The sequence below is a fragment of the Dipodomys ordii genome, unplaced genomic scaffold, assembly GCF_000151885.1.
Source record: "Dipodomys ordii isolate 6190 unplaced genomic scaffold, Dord_2.0 Scaffold65, whole genome shotgun sequence".
NCBI lineage: Eukaryota > Metazoa > Chordata > Mammalia > Rodentia > Heteromyidae > Dipodomys > Dipodomys ordii.
The window spans coordinates 5,970,779-5,992,036 of record NW_012267281.1 but is presented as its reverse complement, the minus strand read 5'-3'; the positions used below and the strand labels follow the sequence as shown (position 1 = coordinate 5,992,036).

At 39.4% G+C, this 21,258-nt stretch overlaps 1 protein-coding gene across 1 annotated transcript in view; it reads left to right on the top strand.

The window, feature by feature from the left end:
• The window catches only part of Tm9sf2 (transmembrane 9 superfamily member 2), a 57,852-nt gene extending 46,228 nt beyond the window's left edge, over positions 1 to 11,624 (top strand). The window contains exons 13-16 of the mRNA XM_013022961.1: positions 1,653 to 1,804; positions 2,883 to 2,994; positions 7,639 to 7,810; positions 10,941 to 11,624. Of these exons, the coding sequence (XP_012878415.1) occupies positions 1,653 to 1,804; positions 2,883 to 2,994; positions 7,639 to 7,810; positions 10,941 to 11,008 (504 nt within the window). The 3' untranslated portion in view covers positions 11,009 to 11,624. The remainder of the gene's footprint in view (positions 1 to 1,652; positions 1,805 to 2,882; positions 2,995 to 7,638; positions 7,811 to 10,940) is intronic.
• The last annotated feature ends 9,634 nt before the right edge of the window (positions 11,625 to 21,258 follow it).

The following is a 21,258-nucleotide window of genomic DNA, read 5'->3' as shown; positions in this document are numbered from 1 at the left end:
AAAAAAAAAAAAAAGAGTTGCACCAAATTGCCCAAGTTGGCCACATACTTAGAATCCTAGCCTCAGCTTCCCAAGTAGTTGGGGTTTACAAGTGTGCACCCAGTTAAAAATAATCAAATTTTGGTCTGGGAATGTGGCTTAGTAGTAGAGTGCTTATTTAGCATGAATGAAGCCCTAGGTTCAATTGCTTAGTATCACATAAACAGAAAAGGTTGGAAGTGGCTAGCCTTGAACAAGAGAAACTCAGGGACAGTGCCCAGGCCCTGAGTTCAAGCCCCAGGACTGGCAAAAAAAATAAATAATAATAATGTTTTAAATTTCATTTTATTACCGCAAAAACAGGATATTCTTTTATCTTTTTTGCAAAAATTAATTTCTAGGGACTAAAGATATGGCTCAAATGGTAGACTGCCTACCTAGCAAGTCCCTGAATTCAAACCCTAGGACAGTTCAAAACTTACACCTGTAAGTTCCCTCTTGTGTGTCTATGTTTAGGTATCTTAGATCCCAGATGTCCATGATGCATCTAGGACTTGAAAGGGAGAATAATTGAGACTACCACCAGTACTTTGGGCTATAAAACCTGATGTAGTCTGTCATTATCTTTGTGTTCTTGTTGGGATTTTTTTGTTTGTTTGCTTTTTAATTATTTCTGCCTATACTGGAGCTTGAACTAGGGCCTCCTCTTTTCCCTTAGCTTTTTCACTCAAGGCTGGCACTATATCACTTGAACCACATTTCCACTTCTGGTGGAAAGTCTCATGGACTTTTCTGCATGGGCTGGCTTTGAAACTCAGTTCTCAGATCTCAGCCTCCTGAGTAACTAGAATTACAGGCATGAGCCATTAGTGCCAAGTTGTCTTTGTATTCTTGACTCCGAGTGAAATTTTTGCCTGCCTCCAAATAAAATAATAAAATGGGGAAAAATGCAGAAGCACTAGATAATAAAAATGAAAAAACATTTACTGTATCTTTTGTCTTTGTTTTTTTGTTGTTGTTGTTTTTTGTCAGTTGTGGGGCTTGAATTCAGGACCTGTGTGCTTGTCCCTGAGTTCTTTTGCTCAAGTCTAGCGCTCTGCATCTTTGATCCACAGTTCTGCTTCCAGTTTTCTGGTAGTTAATTGGAGATAAGAGTGTCACAGACTCTCTTGCCTCGTCTGGCTTTGAACCTCAGTCCTCAGAGCTCTGCCTCCTGAGTAGCTAGTATTATAAGCATGAGCCACCAGCACCCAGCAACTGTGTGTTTTTAGCTGTAAAACACAACTTCAATTCAACTTGTCAATTTATGATCAGTGTTACCCCTTTCATTGCCTTCTTCATCTCTCCCAACCTTACCCATACTCTGTTGTATGTTATATGTTTTTATTAACTGTTATTGTCCAAATACTATGTTCTATGTATTTCTTTCCAAAGCCATTAAGCCATGGATAGCAGCTGGAAGCAGGGTTGGCTTGTTCCAATAAATAAACTGAATATTACACCTAACAATATCTGGCTCACAGCATCTAAATTCAAATTTCAGTTCACTGGCTTTAAGTGAACTTTCATTGCAATTAATGTCAGCATGGAAGCTGAGTATAAGCAGGTAAATGTTGTACAGAGAATTTTTTAAATAGTGACCTAATTATGAATCTTTTCTTCCTTTACCAAAGGCCATTGAACATCCAGTTCGAACCAATCAGATTCCACGTCAGATTCCTGAGCAGTCATTTTACACAAAGCCCTTGCCTGGTATTATCATGGGAGGGATTTTGCCCTTTGGTTGCATCTTCATACAGCTTTTCTTCATTCTGAACAGTATTTGGTAAGCTGAAGACAGAGTCTTCTTATTTTTATAACTATTGTATATAGAATATGATATTTGCTTTTTATTTATAGATTACTATTTGTATCTTCTAACTGTAAGCAGTTATAACCAGAAATGGTAAGAGTCAAAAGGTTGTGTTATCTCTTGTGGGATAAAAGAATAATAGTGATAATAGCTTTTTTTTTTTTTTTTTTAGTCCTATGGCTTGAACTTAGGACCTTAGCACTATCCTGAGTTTTTTGCTCAAGACTAGCACTCTACCACTTGAGCTACAGATTTACTTCTGTTTTTTTGTTTTTGTTTTTGTGGTGAACAATTTTATTACTCATGTGCTATATGACAGACTAACCTCAGTCTCTCCAAACTCATGTTCTTAAGAAATATATGCTGTTCCAGAGAGGCCCTCTGGGCACTTGTTGGAGGTACTTGCCTTCATTCCCTGATTGCTTGTTCCCATGGAAAATTGCTAGTGGTAATTTGGAGCCACTGTACTATTTTTTGTTTGGGGGGCTTTTTTTTTTTTTGGTCAGTCGTGGGGGTTGACCTCGGCTTGGGCGCTGTCCCTGCACTCTCAGCTCAAGGCCTACTGCTTGAGCCACATCACCACTTCCTGTACTATTTTTTATGTGAATATGTGTATGAATTATTTTATCACATTGGCATACATTACAGAAGATACTAAGATTTAAAGTAGCATAAAATTTTAACTAAATTAGAGCTTTTTTATGGTTGGAACATTTCCTTCATGATTATTATGACAGCTTTCCAAATTCAACTGATTTTTATCAACCACTTCCTAGCTTGTCTTTTATCAGATGTATCTGATTCTCCAGTAGAGAAATAAACTAATATTTTATTGTAGAATATTTTCAGATTCTGCATAAGCAGCAAGATAAAAATCCATTGATCCTTCCTGCCTGTCTCACCCAACTCCATCATCTAAACCCTTGAAAATATATCTTGCTTCATCAATTGGGAGAAAAAAACCTTGTCAATTCAAGAAAAATAGATCATGTTACTTATTGTGTCAAGGACAAAAATACTTACAGTTTTATCTTAACATGTTTGATTATAGGTCACACCAGATGTATTATATGTTTGGTTTCCTGTTCCTGGTATTTATCATTTTGGTCATTACATGTTCTGAAGCAACTATACTTCTTTGCTATTTCCACTTATGTGCAGAGGTATGTATTAGCAATATTCACTTATTTAATTCATAGACAGCATTTATAACTTCAGCATGTTGCAGCTTGAATACTGTTAATGGAGATCATTTATGTAGAGATAAATTTATTATGAAAGATTAAGCCTGTATTCCAAATCAAAGGTACCCTTACTGGGAAGGTGAGATAGGAAGATGTTGTGTCTTAAGACCAGCCTATAAAAACATGTGTGTATGTGTGTGCCAGTACAAAAAAAAATCTCTTGGATTTATCTGATTGGGCTAGCTTTCTTGTTTTTTGTTTTATTCTTTTTGGGCTAGTCGTAGGGCCTGGACACAGCTCCCGAGCTTTTTTGCTCAAAGCTAGCCTGGGCTGGTTTTTTTTTTTTTTTTAATTTTTTTTTTTTCGGTCGTGGGGCTTGAACTCTGGGCCTGGGCGCTGTCCCTCAGCTCTTCAGCTCAAGGCAAGCGCTCTACCACTTGAGCTACAGCGCCACTTCCGGTTTTCTGGTGGTTTATTGGAGATAGGAGTCTCACGGTCTCTCCTGCCCGGGCTGGCTTTGAACCGCGATCCTCAGATCTCAGCCTCCTGAGTAGCTAGGATTACAGGCGTGAGCCACCAGCGCCCGGCATCCTGTGCTGGTTTTGAACTGGGATCCTTAGATTTCAGCTTCCTGAGTAGCTAGGATTATAGGCATCAGCCACCAGCACTTGGCCAAAAAAAAAGACTCTTATAATTTATAACGTAGATATTCTTAGCAGGAAAATTACATAGGGAAAATTCACTGAAAAGTTTTAGTGACTACAGTGTAATGATTTCTATTTGTGGCAACATCAAAGTAACGGCATCCTTGGATAATAGGTAAAATTGATTTTTAAAGATTAGACCATTAAGCCAGGTAGCTAATAGCTTACTTCTTACCCTATCTACTCAGAAGGCTGAGATCTAGGATCATGGTTTGAAGCCAGCCCAGGCAGGAAAATCTATGAGACTCTTATCTCCAGTTAACCACTAAAAAAGCCAGATGTAGAGTTATGGTTCAAGTAGTAGTAGATCACTAGCCTTGAGCAAAAAAGCTAAGGAACAGCACCCTGTCCTGAGTTCAAGCCCTGGGACCAGGACCAACACATACATACCAAAAAGATCCAGTCTTAAGTAGTTACTTACCATATAAGAAAGTCTGTTAAACTGAATGTATTGAGTTTATTTAAACATTTTTATTAACTCATATTAGTTGTACAAGGGGTTTCATTATATCACTGTATCATTATATTGTGGTCTTTCTTATCCACCCTACCTTTTTTATCATTTTAATTTGCTTTATTCTATTTGATGCATGCATATAATGTACTTTGATCATATTCACTCCCTCAGTACCCTCTGCTTTCACCCTCCCCCACTTTCCCATTTGTTAACTTCCAAAACTGTCTCCTTTTTTGTTGTTTTTTTACATTGAGGTTAAATTCACATAAAATTGACAATTTTCAAGTAAACAACTGACTGATTTACTATTTAGTGTTCTACAAGCATCGCCTCTGATTTTGAAATGCCTTTATACACATGCATACTTATTAAGCAGTTATTTATTTCCCATTTCCCTCTTTACTTGGACCCAGATCATCTCTTGGTTTCTAAACATTCAGTATAGTTTTTAATGGATTCATACAGTATGTAGGTTTTTGTGTCTGGTTTCTTTGACTTAGCAGAATGTTTTCAAGGTTCATTCACTGTGTAGCATATGTTAGTACTTTACTCCTTTTTATAATTGGATAATATTCTACTGTATATGTATTAACACCTGTTTGTTAATATATTTATCCACTGATGTACACTTGAGTCATTTCCACCTTTGGGCTATTACAAATAATGTTGCTATGAATATTTATAAACAAGTATTTGGGTACTTGTTTCATTTCTGCTGGAGTCATACATGGTAATTCTGTAACTTTTCCACGCCCCTTTTGATAAGGGATTGAAATCAGGGCCTTGTGCGAGCTAGACAAGTACTATGTTACTCTTACCCAGGCCTTCTACATTTTGTTTGTTTGTTTTGGAAGTTGAGCAACGATTTATTTAAGTAAAACAGGATAATGTAGGGAGAAATAGGAAAAGTGAAGAGAAATATCTCCTTCCCACACAGGAGATGGGAATGAAGAACATTCCTCATTTGATATTTTAGTGTGTTTTCACATAGGGTCTTATGCATTTGCCCAGCTGACCTTGGACTATGGTTCTCCATCCATGTAACTGGGATTACAGGCTTGTACCACCACACCTGACTTGCTTGGGCTGCCCTGAACCTTAGTCCTTCCATTTCTGGCTCCCAAGTAGTTGGAATTACAGGTATAATCCACTGCGTAGCCATTATTTGACTTTTTGAATAACTGTATTTTTCATTCCTACTGGTTATATACAAGGTTACATTTCCTCTGAATTCTTTTTTTTTTTTTTTTTTTGCCTGTCCTGGGGCTTGAACTCTGGGCCTGGGCATTGTCCCTGAGCTTCTTTTGCTCAAGGCTAGTGCTGTACCACTTTGAGCCACAGTATCACTTCTGACTTTTTCTGAGTAGTTTATTGGAGACAAGAGTCTCACAGACTTTTCTGCCCTGGAAATTACAGGCATGAGCCACCAGCGCCCAGCTCCTCTAAAATCTTACCAAGGCTTTCTATGTATTTTTTTAGTTTATATTTTATACCCAAACTACTGTAAAAGGATATCACATTTTGATTTTCATTTTCCACTGGCATCTTTTTTAGTTAGTTGGCAATTGGGATATCTTCTTTGAGGAACTGTGGATTCAAGTCCTTTTCCTAATTTTTAATTTTTTTAAATTTTTTGTCCGTTCATGGGGCTTGATCTCCAGAGTTTAAGTTCCTGGGCGCTGTCCTTCAGCTCTTCAGCTCAAGGCTAGTGCTCTACCACTTGAGCCACAACACCATGTAAGGTTTTTTTGAGTGGTTTATTGGAGATAAGAATCTCATGGACTTTCCTGCCCATGCTGGCTTTGAACTATGATCCTTGGATCTCAGCCTCCTGAGAGGCTGAGCCACTGGCACCCGGCTTCCTTTTCCTATTTTTAAAGTGGGACAGTGGAGTGTTTGTGGTGGTGGTGTAAGAGGTTATTATGTTTGGCACTGGTGGCTCATGCCTGTAATCCTAGCTACTCAGGAGGCTGAGATCTAAGGATCGTAGTTCAAAGCCAGCTTGACGTTGCAAACAAAATTTAAAGACTACCTTATTGAAAAACAAAAATGAAAAGCCAGCTATGGGGTACACATGGTGGAGGGTACAGCAGGAGGATTATGAGTTTGAGACCAACTTGAGGGGGAAAAAAGACAAAGAAAAGAAAGAGGGGAAAATAGCTTTTATTATTCCTTCAAAAGAGATGGTTAAAATTTTAATAGAGATTACATTGACTGCATAGATCACTTTGGAGACTAGTTCTTAAGAATATTATTCCTTCTTCCAGTTTATAAATATGGTTGTCGCCAGGTGCCAGTGGCTCACGCCTGTCATCCTAGCTACTCAGGAGGCTAAGATCTCAGGATCATGATTCAAAGCCAGCCCGGGCAGGAAAGTCTGTGAGAGTCTTATCTCCAATAGATGACAAGAAAACCAGAAATGGTGCTGTGGCTCAAGTGGTAGAGCGCTAGCCTTGAGCTGAAGAGCTGAGGGAGTGTGCCCAGGCCCAGAGCTCAGGCCCCGCAACCAAAATTAATTAATTAATTAATGTTGTCTTTGTATTTAGGTTTTCTATAATTTCTTCCAGCAATGTTTTTTAGTTTTCAGTGAGTAAGCCTTTGATTCATTTGGTTAAATTTGTTTCTGGGTATTTTTATGTCTTTGAGTTGTTGTTTTTATAAGAACACAGTCATACTGGAGAATGTTGCTTAGTGCTAGAATGCTTACCTAGCAGGTACAAGATCTTGGATTTAATCTCAAGCAGTGTGTGTGCGCACACACACACACACACACACTTGTGCACACACAGCTGATTTTGGTATATAGAATTTCTAACCTTTGAAGTTTACTGAATTCATTTGTTATAGTGGAATTTTTTGTGTATAGAATCTTGAGGATTTTTTTAATCTTTAGAAGTATGTTTTTAGCATATTCAAAATGGTTGGAGAGATCATGAAGCATTTTCTTTTAAAAATGCTCCTGGTAATCTGTAAACCACTTTATGTAAAAGCAAAAAGAGCTATTTTAATCATTTACCTTGTTTAAATTGTGTAGTAATAACTGGATATGAAGTTCAGGTGGGTCTTAATACTGTGATCTTACTAATGTGAAATCAACTAGAGTTTTAATATATTTTAAATTAATTTTGAACCATGTAAGTAAGCTTTTGTACACTACTTTTCCTTGAGAATCATAAATTGTGAGATTTAGCTTAACCCTTAATTACTCATAGGCAGCTTAACTTTTTTCCACATCCTGTTAGCCAGTTTTTAAGGAATCCCACAAGGGAGCGCTGCTTAGCACTGTGAGTGCGGAGGACATGTAGGACATCCAGTAGAAGCCTGGGACTGGAATTGGGACAAAAATTGGGGTTTGGAGGCTTCCCCTGAACTGCGCTTGTTCTGGAACTTTATCTACCTACAGAGTGTCTAATAGTTGGAAAGTAATTCTTGGTTTTGACCATTTTTTCCTTCTCTCCACAGGATTATCATTGGCAGTGGCGCTCATTCCTTACCAGTGGCTTTACTGCAGTTTATTTCTTAATATATGCAATACACTACTTCTTTTCAAAACTGCAAATTACAGGAACAGCAAGTACAATTCTGTATTTTGGTTATACCATGATAATGGTCTTGATCTTCTTTCTTTTTACAGGTAAGAAAGATTACTTTGAGTTAGTTTTAGACTATTTATATCTACTTTCTTTTTATAAGATCCACGAAGGCTCTTCTCTTCTGTGCTCCCAGATTTAGCCCTCAGTATGACTAAGCATTGTTTAAGCCCCCTGTGAGCTCCCTGCAGCTCAGATAACCAGAGGTGATCAAACCAGAATACAAGGGAAGAAGTGGGGTCTGGGTTCATTGTGTTCAAGGGCAGGACACTGTACTAGTCATCTCTATCACGCTGTTTACCTCAGTAGTGCCCATGGACCTCCTCTTCCCTCTCCCCTCTCCCTTTTCTCATCTATCCTTAGCCTCTCCCCTTTACTTTTCCTTTCCTTTTCCTTTTTCCCCTTCCCCCTTCCCCCTTTCCTTTCCTTTTCCTTTCCTTTTCCTTTCCTTTTCCTTTCCTTTCCCTTTCCTTTCCCTTTCCTTTCCCTTTCCTTTCCCTTTCCCTTTCCCTTTCCCTTTCCCTTTCCCTTTCCCTTCCCTTCCCTTTCCCTTCCTTTTCCCTTCCCTTTCCCTTTCCCTTCCCTTCCCTTTCCCTTCCTTTTCCCTTCCCTTTCCCTTTCCCTTCCCTTCCCTTTCCCTTCCTTTTCCCTTCCCTTTCCCTTTCCCTTTCCCTTTCCCTTTCTCTTTCCTTTCCCTTTTCCTTCCCTTTCCTTTCCCTTTCCTTTCCCTCCCCTCCCTTCCCCTCCCCTCCCTTCCCCTTCCCTGTCTGATGGTCCTGGGGTGTTAGGGCCCAGGAGCTGTCCCTGGTTTGTTTGGTTTGGGTTTCAGTTTTTTGGCATTTTGGTTCCCCCACCCTCAAGGATAGCACTCTACCACTTGAGCCACAGCTCCACTTCTGGCAGTGGGGGGGGGGGGGGGGATGGGGCAGGATAGTTAGTTGGAAATAAGGGTCTCATGGAACTTCCTGCTGAGGCTGGATTCAAACTGATCCTCAGAGTCAGCCTCCTTAGTAGCTAGAATTACAGGTCTGAGCTTCTTGAGTGCATGAGCTTCCTTTTTCCTTCTCTAGAAAGAAGCAAAAAGCTATCACTACCTAAATTTAGTATAACATATATTGGGAACATAGTAAGGCTGAGTGATACTACAAAAGACAGTCATGGAACACTTCTAATTCTGGAAATTCTAACCTATTGTGTTTTTTTGTGTGTGTGCCAGTCTTACGGCTTGAACTCAGGGCCTAGGTGCTACCTCTGAGCTATTTAGCCCAAGTCTAGCACTCTACCACTTGAGCTACAACTTTTAAGTCAAAAAAAAATCTGTTACCTAAAAAAGATTCCACTTTTAGTATATATATTATATCCCACAGAGTTGCCAAAATAGTGATCAAATATTTTTGTCTTTAACATTATTTTTCTGAAATTAAGCCCAACCGTTTTCTAAGTCTTTTGAAGACTCAGAAGGTGCATTTGTGGTGAGCCTTGCACACAGCATATAGCATGTCCCAGTGCTTATACAGTATAAGAATGATCACAAAACTTCCCAAAAGAATAGTTCACACATGGTCTTGATTTGGAAAAACATTAATACCTTTTCTGTGAATTATACTAAAACAATAGTGAAACACAATTGAGACATTAAACGTTAACCTTACATGGGGGCCAAAGCCACCCCTTATTTGTGTGTGCTTCTACCTATTAAATATATCTTAGGGGATAATACTGAGAAAAATGGCAAGTCTTTATTTTTTAAATATATATGTATATTTTACATCTTAGTAAATGTTCCTTTGCAAAACAAAGTCTAAACTTGTTTAGTAACTCTAAATATAGTTTAGAAGGATTCTATATCTGAAAGCAGGAAAAATGAAGTCTAGCCATACTTAGATCCACATGGTCATAAAGTAATTCCTTAATATCCGAACTTGATTTTTGTCACAGTGAAAAGATGTCTCCATCTAGCATTCAAATTCTTCAAATTCTATATACCAAAAAGATGAGGAATGTATTTGTTCCTTGAACTGTGTCAGTCACACTGCATAGCAGTCTTTGGAGTTAACTAGGACAGAAAAATACCTGTTTAATGAGGTAAAGGAATAGACTTGGAACTAGGCCCTGTTGGCTCATGCCTGTACTAAGCAACTTGGGAAGCTAAGAACTGGAAGATCAAAGTTCAAGGCCAGCCCATACAGAAAAGTACATGAGACTCAGTCTCCAGCAAAAAGCAAGGCCAAGAGGTGTGGCTCATTAGTAGAGCACCATCCATGCAAGCATGACAATTATAAGCCCTGAGTTCAGAACCCCCTCTCCCAGTACAAACAAATAGTCAACTTGTCCAAGCACTGTATACTCATTTCATGGAGGAGTTTGATCTGTTCTCTGGTACCATACTTGGGATCATCTTTGTTAATTATCCTAATTATAATCACTTTTTTTTTCTTCTTTTTTTTTTCTTTTTGCCAGTCCTAGGGCTTGACCTCTGGGCCTAGGTGCTGTCCTTGAGCTTCTTTATGCTCAAGGCTAGCACTGTACCACCTGAGCCACAGCACCACTTCCGGCTTTTTCTGAGTAGCTTATTGGGGATAAGAATCTCACAGACTTTTTTGCCTGGGCTGGCTTTGAACCATCATCCTCAGATTTCAGCCTCCTGAATAGCTAGGATTATTAGCGAGAGCCACTGGCACCAGTTTAAGTATATCACTTTTAACATTTTGTAGACATTTGCTTTGCTTTACTATAATTCTTTGGAAACCAATGGTTCCTAATAACTATTTCTGTGAATCTGATACTAGAGTATTCATATCAGACCTTGAAAACATTTCATAACGATTCCATTGTGTGATAAAATGTTACATTGGAAAAGAAATAGGACATCTTTTTTTTTAATTTAGTCTTTTGTATGTAATAAAGAAAATAATGTGTTTATGGAAAGCTTATAATAGAAATATAAAATAATATAATAATATAAAGATCTTAGTTTTTATAAGAAATTTGATTTGAAATGTTTTTATATTTTCAAATAATGCTCATAGATCTATGGCATTTTCTTAGACAGTTGTAATTTATAATTTTTTGCATTTTTAAAGAAACTAATTGTCTTAAGTCTATATTTTGGTATAACTTTTCATTGAAAAGAGGGCTTATTTTGTTTTTGTTTTTTGTTTTTTTCTTTTCTAGGAACAATTGGCTTCTTTGCATGCTTTTGGTTTGTTACCAAAATCTACAGTGTGGTGAAGGTTGACTGAAGAAGCCCAGTGTGTCCAGTTAAAAGAGAAATAAATTAATTTCTTCATCAACCAAGAGCTGTTTTTGTGACTCCCTTAAGTTTTATCAGACTTATTGGCCTAGTAATCCTTCAGAAACAACATACTTCTCAGTACACCTCTTCCCACGAAATGTGGTTTTGACACTAAGGCATTTGTATTGTGATTTGATTAAGTATATATTTAGTTGTTCTCAGTGAAGAGCAAATTTAAATATTATGTGCATTTGTAAATACAATAGGTATAGAGTTTTCAATACTCTAATGGCAGAATAGAGGAGGCCATAATACTGATGAAATCCATAACAGTTAATTGTAAATAGGATTTTCTAGGCTCGGTAGGTGGAAAGAATTATTTTTCTTTGAAGGAAATAACTTTTTATCATGGTAATTTTGAAGGATGATTCCTATGATGTATTCATGGGGGGGGGAGTATAGCTTTTAAAAATCTTGTATTGGTTGTAACTGTCCATATCTTATTACTTTTCTGTGTTGACTTCATTATTCCCATGGTATTGGCCTTTAAACTATGTGCCTCTGAGTCTTTCAATTTATAAATTTGTTATCTTAATAAATATTGTAAAAACATCTTCATTGCATCATTACCTGTTATATATTCAAGGAGATTCTGTAAATACGAATTTATTGACCAAGGATGTTTTAAGATGATTTATACTTTTTATTGCATTTTACTGAATTTGTTACTCTTACCCTACTTGAATTTCAGTCGAAGTGAAATGTCAGTCTTTTGGTTTTATGTCAGGTCTAAGCTTTTCACTGTGAAATAATAATGGAGACTTCAGTCATGCCTACCTAGCCATAAATGACATGTTAGGTATTTAATATGGGCCTTACATTACAGATTTCATATTCTTGAGGGTTTTTTTAATATTTTTTTTGTTTTTTTAAGTCAGGTTTTGTCTTCATGATTACATTGTTTTAGATTTTACAAATCTTTTGCTAGAATTAGAAGTCACTATTTCTTTGTCTCATTCATCTGACTAATTGAAAGTTTGAGATGACTTCAAAGGTATTAAGTCTGCTTATGTCTATGAGAACGTTATTTGTATTAAGGGGTTTGCTGCTTGCTGCTTATGAGAACAAAGACATTGTCATTAAAATTATAACTAAAGTTTTAGCTTCACTTATATGATGTTGCTGGACTCTTCCTGAATAATTTTATACCACTCTCTTTTTTAAAATCCAAATATAGATGGGCATGGTGGCTCAAGCCTGAAATTCTAGCTACTTGGTTAGGCAGAGATTGAGGGAAATCACAATTTGAAACTAGATGGGCATAAAAAACAAGTTCATAAGATTCGTCTCAATCGGTAGCTCAGTGTAGTGTGGTGCATCTAGGTCGGCCCAGGTATATAAGGTAAGAGAGGTCTTACCTGGAAAATAACCAGTGCAGCAAAGGACCTGTAAAGTGGCTCAGTAAGCATAAAGCATTTAGTTTAATCCCAGTATCATCACAAAAAGAAAAAAGAACTGAGCCAGGCACCATGGTGCATGCTTGTAAATCCTAACTCAAAAAGCTGAGAAAGGAGGATCATCAGTTTGAGGCCAGCCTAGGTTAAATTTTAACCTAGCTGGGCACCAGTGTCTCACCCCTATAATCCTAGCTACTCAGGTGGCTGAGATCTGAGGATCGAGGTTCAAAGCCAGCCCAGGCAGAAAAGTCCATGAGATTCTTCAATAAACCACCAGAAAACCAGAAGTGGTGCTGTGACTCAAGTGGTAGAGTGCTCTCCTTGAGCTCAAGAGCCAAGGGACAGAGTTCAAGCCCCATGACTGACGACAAAAAGACTTTAAAAAAAAAACCTGATCTCTTGGTTTTGAACAGAGAAGAAAAGAACTCTAGTTATTTTTAACCTCTCACAGGATTTAAGAGAACTTTGTTTTCCAGTTGATCCTTTACCTTTTGTACAACTTTTACCATTTTGAGATAGGCTGATTAACTTTTACCATTTTGAGATAGCCTGATTAACTAAACAAAGGACAAAGTTTGGATTCAGATCCCTGCTTAGTTTGATGGGTACAAAGGTAAAGTTCCTTTAATCTTTCCTTCATTGAGGGCTTGGAAACTACTTACTGGTTTGGTCTTGATTTTCTTTATAAGCTAACAATGAGTAGGTAGCAGGTGTGAGAATACAGAATAATTTAGTATTCTTTATATGGACCGCAAGTGCTTTAGATTTAAGTTTCAGGTTTGGAGCTATTTGTATGCTAGCCAGTTGAGTATCCCAAGTTTATTGATTGACATGTCTCACTAATTTTTTTTGGTCAGTCATGGGGCTTGAACTCTGGGCTTGGGTGCTGTCCCTTTGCTCTTCAGCTCAAGGCAAGTGCTCTACTGCTAGAGCCACAGAGCCACTTCCGGTTTTCTAGTGGTTTACTGGCGATAAGAGTCTCACAGCCTTTCCTGCCTGGTCTGGCTTTGAACCTCGATCCTCAGATCTCAGCCTCTGGAGTAGCTAGGATTACAGGCGTGAGCCCGGCTATCTCACTAACTTTTTATCCAGGCTGGCCTCAAACTGAGATCCTCCCAAACTCTGCTTCCCACATAGGCTGAGGTCACTGCACCTGCCCCTAAACTCAAAACATTTTGAGCGTGTTGGTACTCTAAAAGTTTGGAATTTCTGGACTGGATATGTAGCTCAGTGGTAGTGTTTGCCTAATATGCACAAAGGCCCTGCATTAGATCACCAGCACCACCAAAAAGAAAAGAAACAATTTCAGAGTATGTCAGATTTTCAGATTAGTCTTCAACCTGTAAAATTATTAGAGAAAAATTCAGCTTGGCAGGGATAGTGAGGACAGTGGCAAATCTCCCAGACCATCTTGAGGGGTCAGCTGCTGGTACTGGTTTAGGATGTTCTCCCAGCAAAGTGCACCTTGCCCATGGCACATGCTGGTGGTCCCTGAGCCCTGTAGCAGTGGTGTTTGTGATATGAGTGTCCAAGGGGCCTTCTAGCTGAAAGCTCTTGTGAAGGAAGCAGATATACTGAAGGCCTAGAATGAGAGGATCAGCATTTTCCAGCTGGAGCACTGTTTAGGGAAAGTGGCCTTTTGTCTACCCCATCTGTTGTCTAACACATCAAGGTAATTAGATGGCACCTTGATTGCCTAGCATTTCCCATGGCTTCTCGCTCCAGCTATGTCTGTCCCACATCCCAGGTGAGGTCAGCCTTACCTGGCCTTTCTGGCTGTCCCCCCCCCCCGAATCCTCTTTCTCCAGTTTTCCATGAGTTCAAATCCTCTCTCTCCTTGGTAAGTTTTTAAATATGTTCAGCTTTATGATGATGTTTGTATGTTTTTCAGTGCTGATACCAGGGCTTGAGTTCAGTGACACAAACCCTTACTTGCTTTCTTGTTTATGACTTATGCATAATCAGCACCAGATTTTTTTTTTTTGCCAGTCTTGGGGCTTGAACTCGGGGCCTTTGCACTGTCCCTGAGCTTCTTTTGCTCTACCATTTGAGCCACCTCCTGGATTTTCTGTTTATGTGGTACTGAGGAATCGAACCCAGGGCTTCATGCAAGCTAGGCAAGCACTCTACCACTAAGCGACATTCCTGCCCCCTCCTTTTTAAAAAAAAAAAAAAACACCAGAGATGGCTTCAAAACAGGATCCTCTGATCTCAGCTTCCTGAATAGCTTGGATTATAGGCATGTGTCACTGGCATCTGACTATGATTTGATTTTTAATAAGAATAAACAAGTAACAATGAATTCCTCCTTTGCTTGTAAATAACAAGACATTGTTGTGCTTAGTATCTAAACTAACAAAGAAAATGTTTCTCCAAATTTATATTTTTTCTCCTGTAGTACAAACAGATTGTAACCATAGTCTTGGCCTGCAAAGATATGTGTAGAAAATAACCCTTATCTTTCTCAAATACTCTTACTTTCATAAAGTGAAACCTTCCTTCTGATTTGATTATTCTTAGCTATGTGATTTGAGTGTGAACACTTAAAAATCATTTTTTGTACTTTAATTCTGACTTTCTTCAACTTGTTCATTTAAACTTCTTACCCACAGTCTTATATTTTGGTATACATTTCTGCTTTTATTCTTGGACCCAAAGACAATTTAACATTCTCATTCATGAATTATTCTGTAAAGAAAATATGGCTCTAAAACTGTCCTGTTTTATCCTTTGAATATGTTTAACAAAAACTAGACCATATGAATGATCTGGACCTTGATAATAGCCATCTAAGAAGAGGTCACAAGTTGTTGCACAAAGTATAGTTTCCTGAGGACTTACAGAAAGACTCATGGTCATAGAGCAGCAAGACCCATGAGTCCCTGCAACTTAGGTCAGAGGGGAGGGGCTTACATAATTAATGACCAGGACAAAAGTGGGTTTCATCCAACCTGGACCATTCCTAGCTTGTATGGAGATACCACTGAAGACATCAAGCATGCTGTCACTGACAGCACCAGGGTTGGGCCTGAAAGCTACACATCACTGCTTGCGTTATCTGTAGTGTGCAGGAAAATGGGGAGTAGGAAAGGCCAGGGGATACTTGGAGGGTTACAGCCTCACTATAGTTTCAGGCAGATCAAGCTGGATTTTAATAATACTTTGTATATAAAGGCATGTATTTGTTGACTGGACTTTTGGTGATGAGTAGTAATGATTTGAACATTTTAAATTAGTGTATAAGGACTTAAAGACACCATTCCAACATTTCATTTAGTTCTCAGATTTTGAAACGTGCTATTTGATTCCAGAAAGTTATGCATTTTAAGATACATTCAGCAACATTGACTTGTATACTTGTTCTCTGATCACTGACAGTTGTTAAAACAAATCAGCACTGGCAGAACTTGGCCAGCTCCTCTCCACACTTAGTTTGAACTGTTACCCATGGAACCAGCCCAAACAAAGCTACAAAGAGGCTAATTGAAATCAGAATGCTGGGTCACTTCTCATTCAAACAAAACAGATGGCCCTTCTGCCATACTTCTGTCAAACTTGGGGAGCAGGGAGAGCCTTTAAAGGCATTTTTTACCTCCCACACATGCTTAACTCGCTCCTTAAAGGAATTACACATTGTTCTGAAATGCCTGCATGGGGGAAGGGAGGCTTTTCTAAAGCAGAGCTTGTTTCCCTTTATTCCAAAAATTAACTGAGAAAGCATTTTGGTAAGGACATTCAGAACTTGAGTTTTCAGCTCAGATTATGGAAATTTGTTTTTATTTATTTTTGTACCAGTACTAGTACTTGAACTCAGGACCTGGATATGCTATCCCTTAGCTTTTTCTCTGGTGCTTTACCACTTGAGCCATACCATCACTTCTGGCATTTAGTAGTTAATTGGAGATCAAGAGTCTCACAGATTTTCCTGCCAGGCTGCTTCTGAACATCAATCCTTGGATCTCAATTTCCTGAGTAGCTAAGATTACAGGTATGGCCATGGGCTCCTGCTAGGGTGCCATTTTGTAATAGAAATCATGATTACCTCTGCCCTTCGCAGTATTGAAGTTTGTAAACACAGTAGCTTGGCATTTGCAATATTTATCCAAATTTTAGCTGGTTTTCTATGTTTAGAGTTTCTGTATATTATAAAAAAAATCATTATTTTCCTCCAGATTATAATGTGACCTCTGTGGGAAGAAGAGAAGATGTTTGAGGCAGGACTCCTTGGCAGAAATGAGAGCATCTTACATTGTCTCCCTCCAGCATTGGAGAAAGAACTGACTGGTAAGTTATTCTGAGGCAAGTAGCTGATGAGGAAGGAACTAGTCCCTTTAAATCAAGGGAAGGGACAATGATTACAGGCCTATAATTCTAGGTAACTTGAGAGGTAGAGATAGGGGGATCAAGGTTCAAGACCTGCCTGGACTTCAAAGCTCACAAGAGACTCCATCACAGCTAATATCTAAGTATGGCAATATGTGACTATGGGCAAGCACGATGGCTATGTGCAAATGTACCTGTCACCCAGCAAAAAAAGGTAGCACAAAGAGGAGGACTACAGTCCAGGCTGACCCAGACATAAAAAATAACCAACATACAAGCCAGGCACCAGGGCTCACTCGTGTAATCCTCACTAGAAAGCTAAGACCTGAGGATTGTGGTTCAAAGCCAGCTCACCCAGAAATATCTGTGAGATGATCTCCAATTAACCACCAAAAAGCCTAAGTGGAGCTGTGGCTAAAGTGGAAGAATACTAGCATTGAGCAAAAAAAAAAAAAAGCTCAGACCTTGAGTTCAAGCCCCCAGCTCCTCTCTCTCTCTCTCTCTCTCTCTCACACACACACACACACACCCAATAAAGCCAGAGTGTTCAAGCAAAAGAGCTCCTACTAAGCAAAGCACAGGTCTTGAGTTCAAATTCCTATACTGCTTTAAAAACAAAACAGAACTGAAATAAAAGTATCCATCTGGCAAGGTGTCAGTGTAATCCTAGCTACTCAGAAGGCTGAAATCTGCCAGCCAGGGCAGGGAAGTCTGTGATACCTTCAACTACCAAAAAGATGGAAATGGAGGTCTGACTCAAGTGGTAAAGCACTAACCTTGAACAAAAAAGCTTAGGGACAGCGTTCTAGCCCTAAGACCAGCACAAAAAAATTGCATATATATATATATATATATATATATATATATATATATATATTTGTGTGTGGTATATGTGTGTTATATATACATGTATTAATATGTAAAATTATAATTTTATGTATATATAAATATATATATCTCCATCTGAGGGAGCTCTAGAGCCTTTACTTCCTCTGTCCTAATTTGACTCTAACCTAGATAGTGAACAAATAAGGGCTGTTTTCAGGACATGACTCTCAACCTTTTGTCAAAATGATATTCCTTATTTTTAGTTTCTGTTCTATTGAAATTTGGATCCTGACCACAAAATGCCTTTGCTGCACTGAATGCTTTTGACCTCCGTGGGTGTCAGCAAATGTGCAAGGCTAGGCAGGCAGATGCTGAATGGCCCATTGACCAAATCCAGCCATGTTCTAGTTAGTTCTGGATGATGGGGCAGTGGGGCCACAGCTGGACTGAAGAGGGCTCACCCTGTCCTACCCATCTTTAGGCTAATGATGGGACAGGAATATTTTGAGTATTTTTTCCAGAGCCTACTGCACAGCAGATTGTCCTCTCCTCTGGAAATTGTCATCTGAACCAAAAACATAGAACTGTTTCCCTTGTGGTCTCTACTTCCAGCCCAGACAGAGAAATATGACTTCTTAGACACTCACTTTTTCTGGTGGCTCTCAGCGGGTTTCCAGGCTCATAGTGTCCATATTGCCTAAGAACTTGCTAGAGAGGCCCAGTTCTAGACCTGCTGACTGGCGAATTACAAGCTCTGCAGGTGGGCCTAACACTCAGGCTTCAAGACATCATCCAGTGTTTCAGATGCCCACTTGTGTTTGAGGACCAGACTTTGAATTGTGGCCGTCTGCAGCAATTTGCAGTCTCAATTCTGCCTGGCCAGCTCCTGCTTCAACATGTTCCATTTGGGCTCCTTCTTCAGACAGCATCAGGCAAAAGATGTCCTGTAGATTTGAAAGTCATGGGAGTGTCAGTAGGTGGTTGTTAAAACCTTAGATGTAGCCAAGTGGTCACCAAGTGGCACATGCTTGTAATCCTAGCTACTCACAAGACTGAAATCTGAGAATCACGACTCAAACCCATCCTAGGCAGAAAAGTCTGAGACTCTTATCCCCAGTTAGCCACCACAAAAAAGCCAAGTGGCTCAAGTGGTAGAGCTCTAGTCTTGAACAAAAAAGCTCAGAGACAATGTGCAGACCCTATTCCAGCACTAGCATGTGTGTGCACACTCACACACACACACCCTTCAGATGTGGTAACATTGGTCAGGACAAGTAGTAGATAGAAAAGGTCAGCTGGGTACCAGTGGCTGAGGCCTGTAATCCTAGCTGCTCAGGAGGCTGAGATCTGAGGGTCATGGTTCAAAGCCAGCCAGGCAGGCTGGTGGTTTATCTATAATAAACCACCAGAGAACCGGATTTATTATAGATAAACCACCAGAGAACCGGAAGTGGTGCTGTGGCTCAAGTGGTAGAGCACACACCTTGAGCTGAAGAGCTGAGAGACAGTGCCCAGGCCCAGAGTTCAAGCCACATGACTGACCAAAAAAAAAAGAAAGAAAGAAAAAAAAAAGCCTGGCATCAACAAGGCCTAGATGAAAGTCAGTGAAGATTATAATATCCAGCTTTTATTGAGCACCTACTGTATTGTAGGTTCTATATTTTTACCTACAATAGTGACTGCTTCTTTGTTTAATTTTCTGCGTGTAAGTAGAATGTTGTAGGTGTGGTCCTTGCCACACAAGCTATTTCTCCCAGGTCCTTGTCATGGCCCCTCATGGGAGCAGGACCAGTAAGGGACCTTCAACTGAAAACAAAGTGGAATGCAGAAACAGCAGATCAATAGGCTGGGCAAGATAGCAGATCAGAAGGATCTACCAGTTTTCTCTCCATGAATGAGAAGAGTCTAGTAACACAGAAGAGACTAGATTCTGAAGAAGAAAGGAGAAGATGAGAACTAAGGATAGGGATCATGAAGGTGGAAAGGCAGAAAACTAGAGAAAGCAAGAAGCTCATGTATCCCATAATAGTCCCAGGATCAGGATTTGTGAGACAGAGACTATGGTATGGAAGGCTAGGCAGTAAAGAAGGCATTGTGTCTGCCTCCTTATTTTAGAGGGCCTTCATAAGATGTTACTTTGAAAGAGGTATTGTTGGAGATTGCATTACCAAGAAATAATCTTGGTTCAAAGAGTCTTGGGACACCTTGCCATAGAATTTGGGTGGAAGTCAGTGTTAGAGGTAGATGAGAGGGTATCCAACAGGGCCTTCAGCAGTTTAAGCAGAAGGGACTACATTAGAACCTTAGATGCCAGAAGCAGTTGCTTGACATGCCTGCTGGAGACAAGGGACTTGGATGCATGGTATGAGTCAGCTGCTCTCCTCTGTAGAGGAGAACAGTTATGCCCCAAAACACCAGCAGAGGCACCATTCAGGGCAGTGGTGTGGATGCTGAAAGTTTGAGTGCTGCAGTAGGTCAGAGGCCAGGGCAGAAACACAGGTTTCAGCTAGAAGGATGCTAAGTATTTAGTCTTCTGTCTGTCCCTGGCTCCATGTAACTACCCTCCAAATCACATGACAGCCTCAGCCTCTTGTATCCACACACAGGTTTGTATATGCACACAGCCATGTATATGACAATTTTGGGAAATTCACATTTTTTATTTTTTTAGATAAGTTGGTCTATTGTTAATGTTTTCATTGTTTTCATTTTTTTTTTTTTGGTCCGGTTATGGGGCCTGAACTCTGGGCCTGGGCACTGTCCCTCAGCTGTTCAGCTCAAGGCTAGCGCTCTACCACTTGAGCCACAGCGCCACTTCCAGCTTTATTCTTTTTGCTTATGTGGTGCTGAGGAATCGAACTCAGGGCCTCAGGCTTGCAAGACAAGCGCTCTACCACTGAGCCACCTTCCCAGCCCCAGTTGTTTTCATTTTTTATCTACTTGTCCTTCTTGATTTTTCCATATATCTGATGTAGGTAGTTTTGTACTGTCTATCCTATTAATATTTCAGTTCTGTTTTTCCCTCCCTCCTTTACTCTACCATCATTATATCTGATTCAGCACCTTTCAGTATAAATATTTTGTTTTTTTTGGTAGTACTGGGATTTGAACTCAATCAGAAACCTAGCTAATAGAACATAAGCTGAAAATAGGGTATCAAAGACTAAAGATAAAGCAGAGAAATTAGATCAATCAAAGACATTGAAAAAAACACAAAAAATATGAGTGGAATCTATAAGGCTTCTGGAATGCCATTAAAAGACTAAATATTGAACAAGTACTAATAGCTCATACCTGTAATCTTAGCTACTCAGGAGACTGAGATTAGAGGATTGAGGTTTGAAGGCAACTCCCAACAGAAAAGTGTATGAGGCTCTACCTAAATTATCTAGCAAAATGCAAGACTGAAGGCATGGCTCATGCTAAGTTTCAGCTGTGATAGCAGTGCATGTGTGCACACAGACACACACAGCTGAGAGAGAGAGACGCAGAGACACACACAGAGAAAGACAGAGAGAGACACACACACAGAGAGAAAGGGGGTCATGGGCATATTTAATAAAATAAGAGCAGAAAATGTTCTTAACCTTCAGAAAGAGAAGGTCATCCAGGTTAAAGAGTCTTATACAACACCAAACAGGCAAGATCA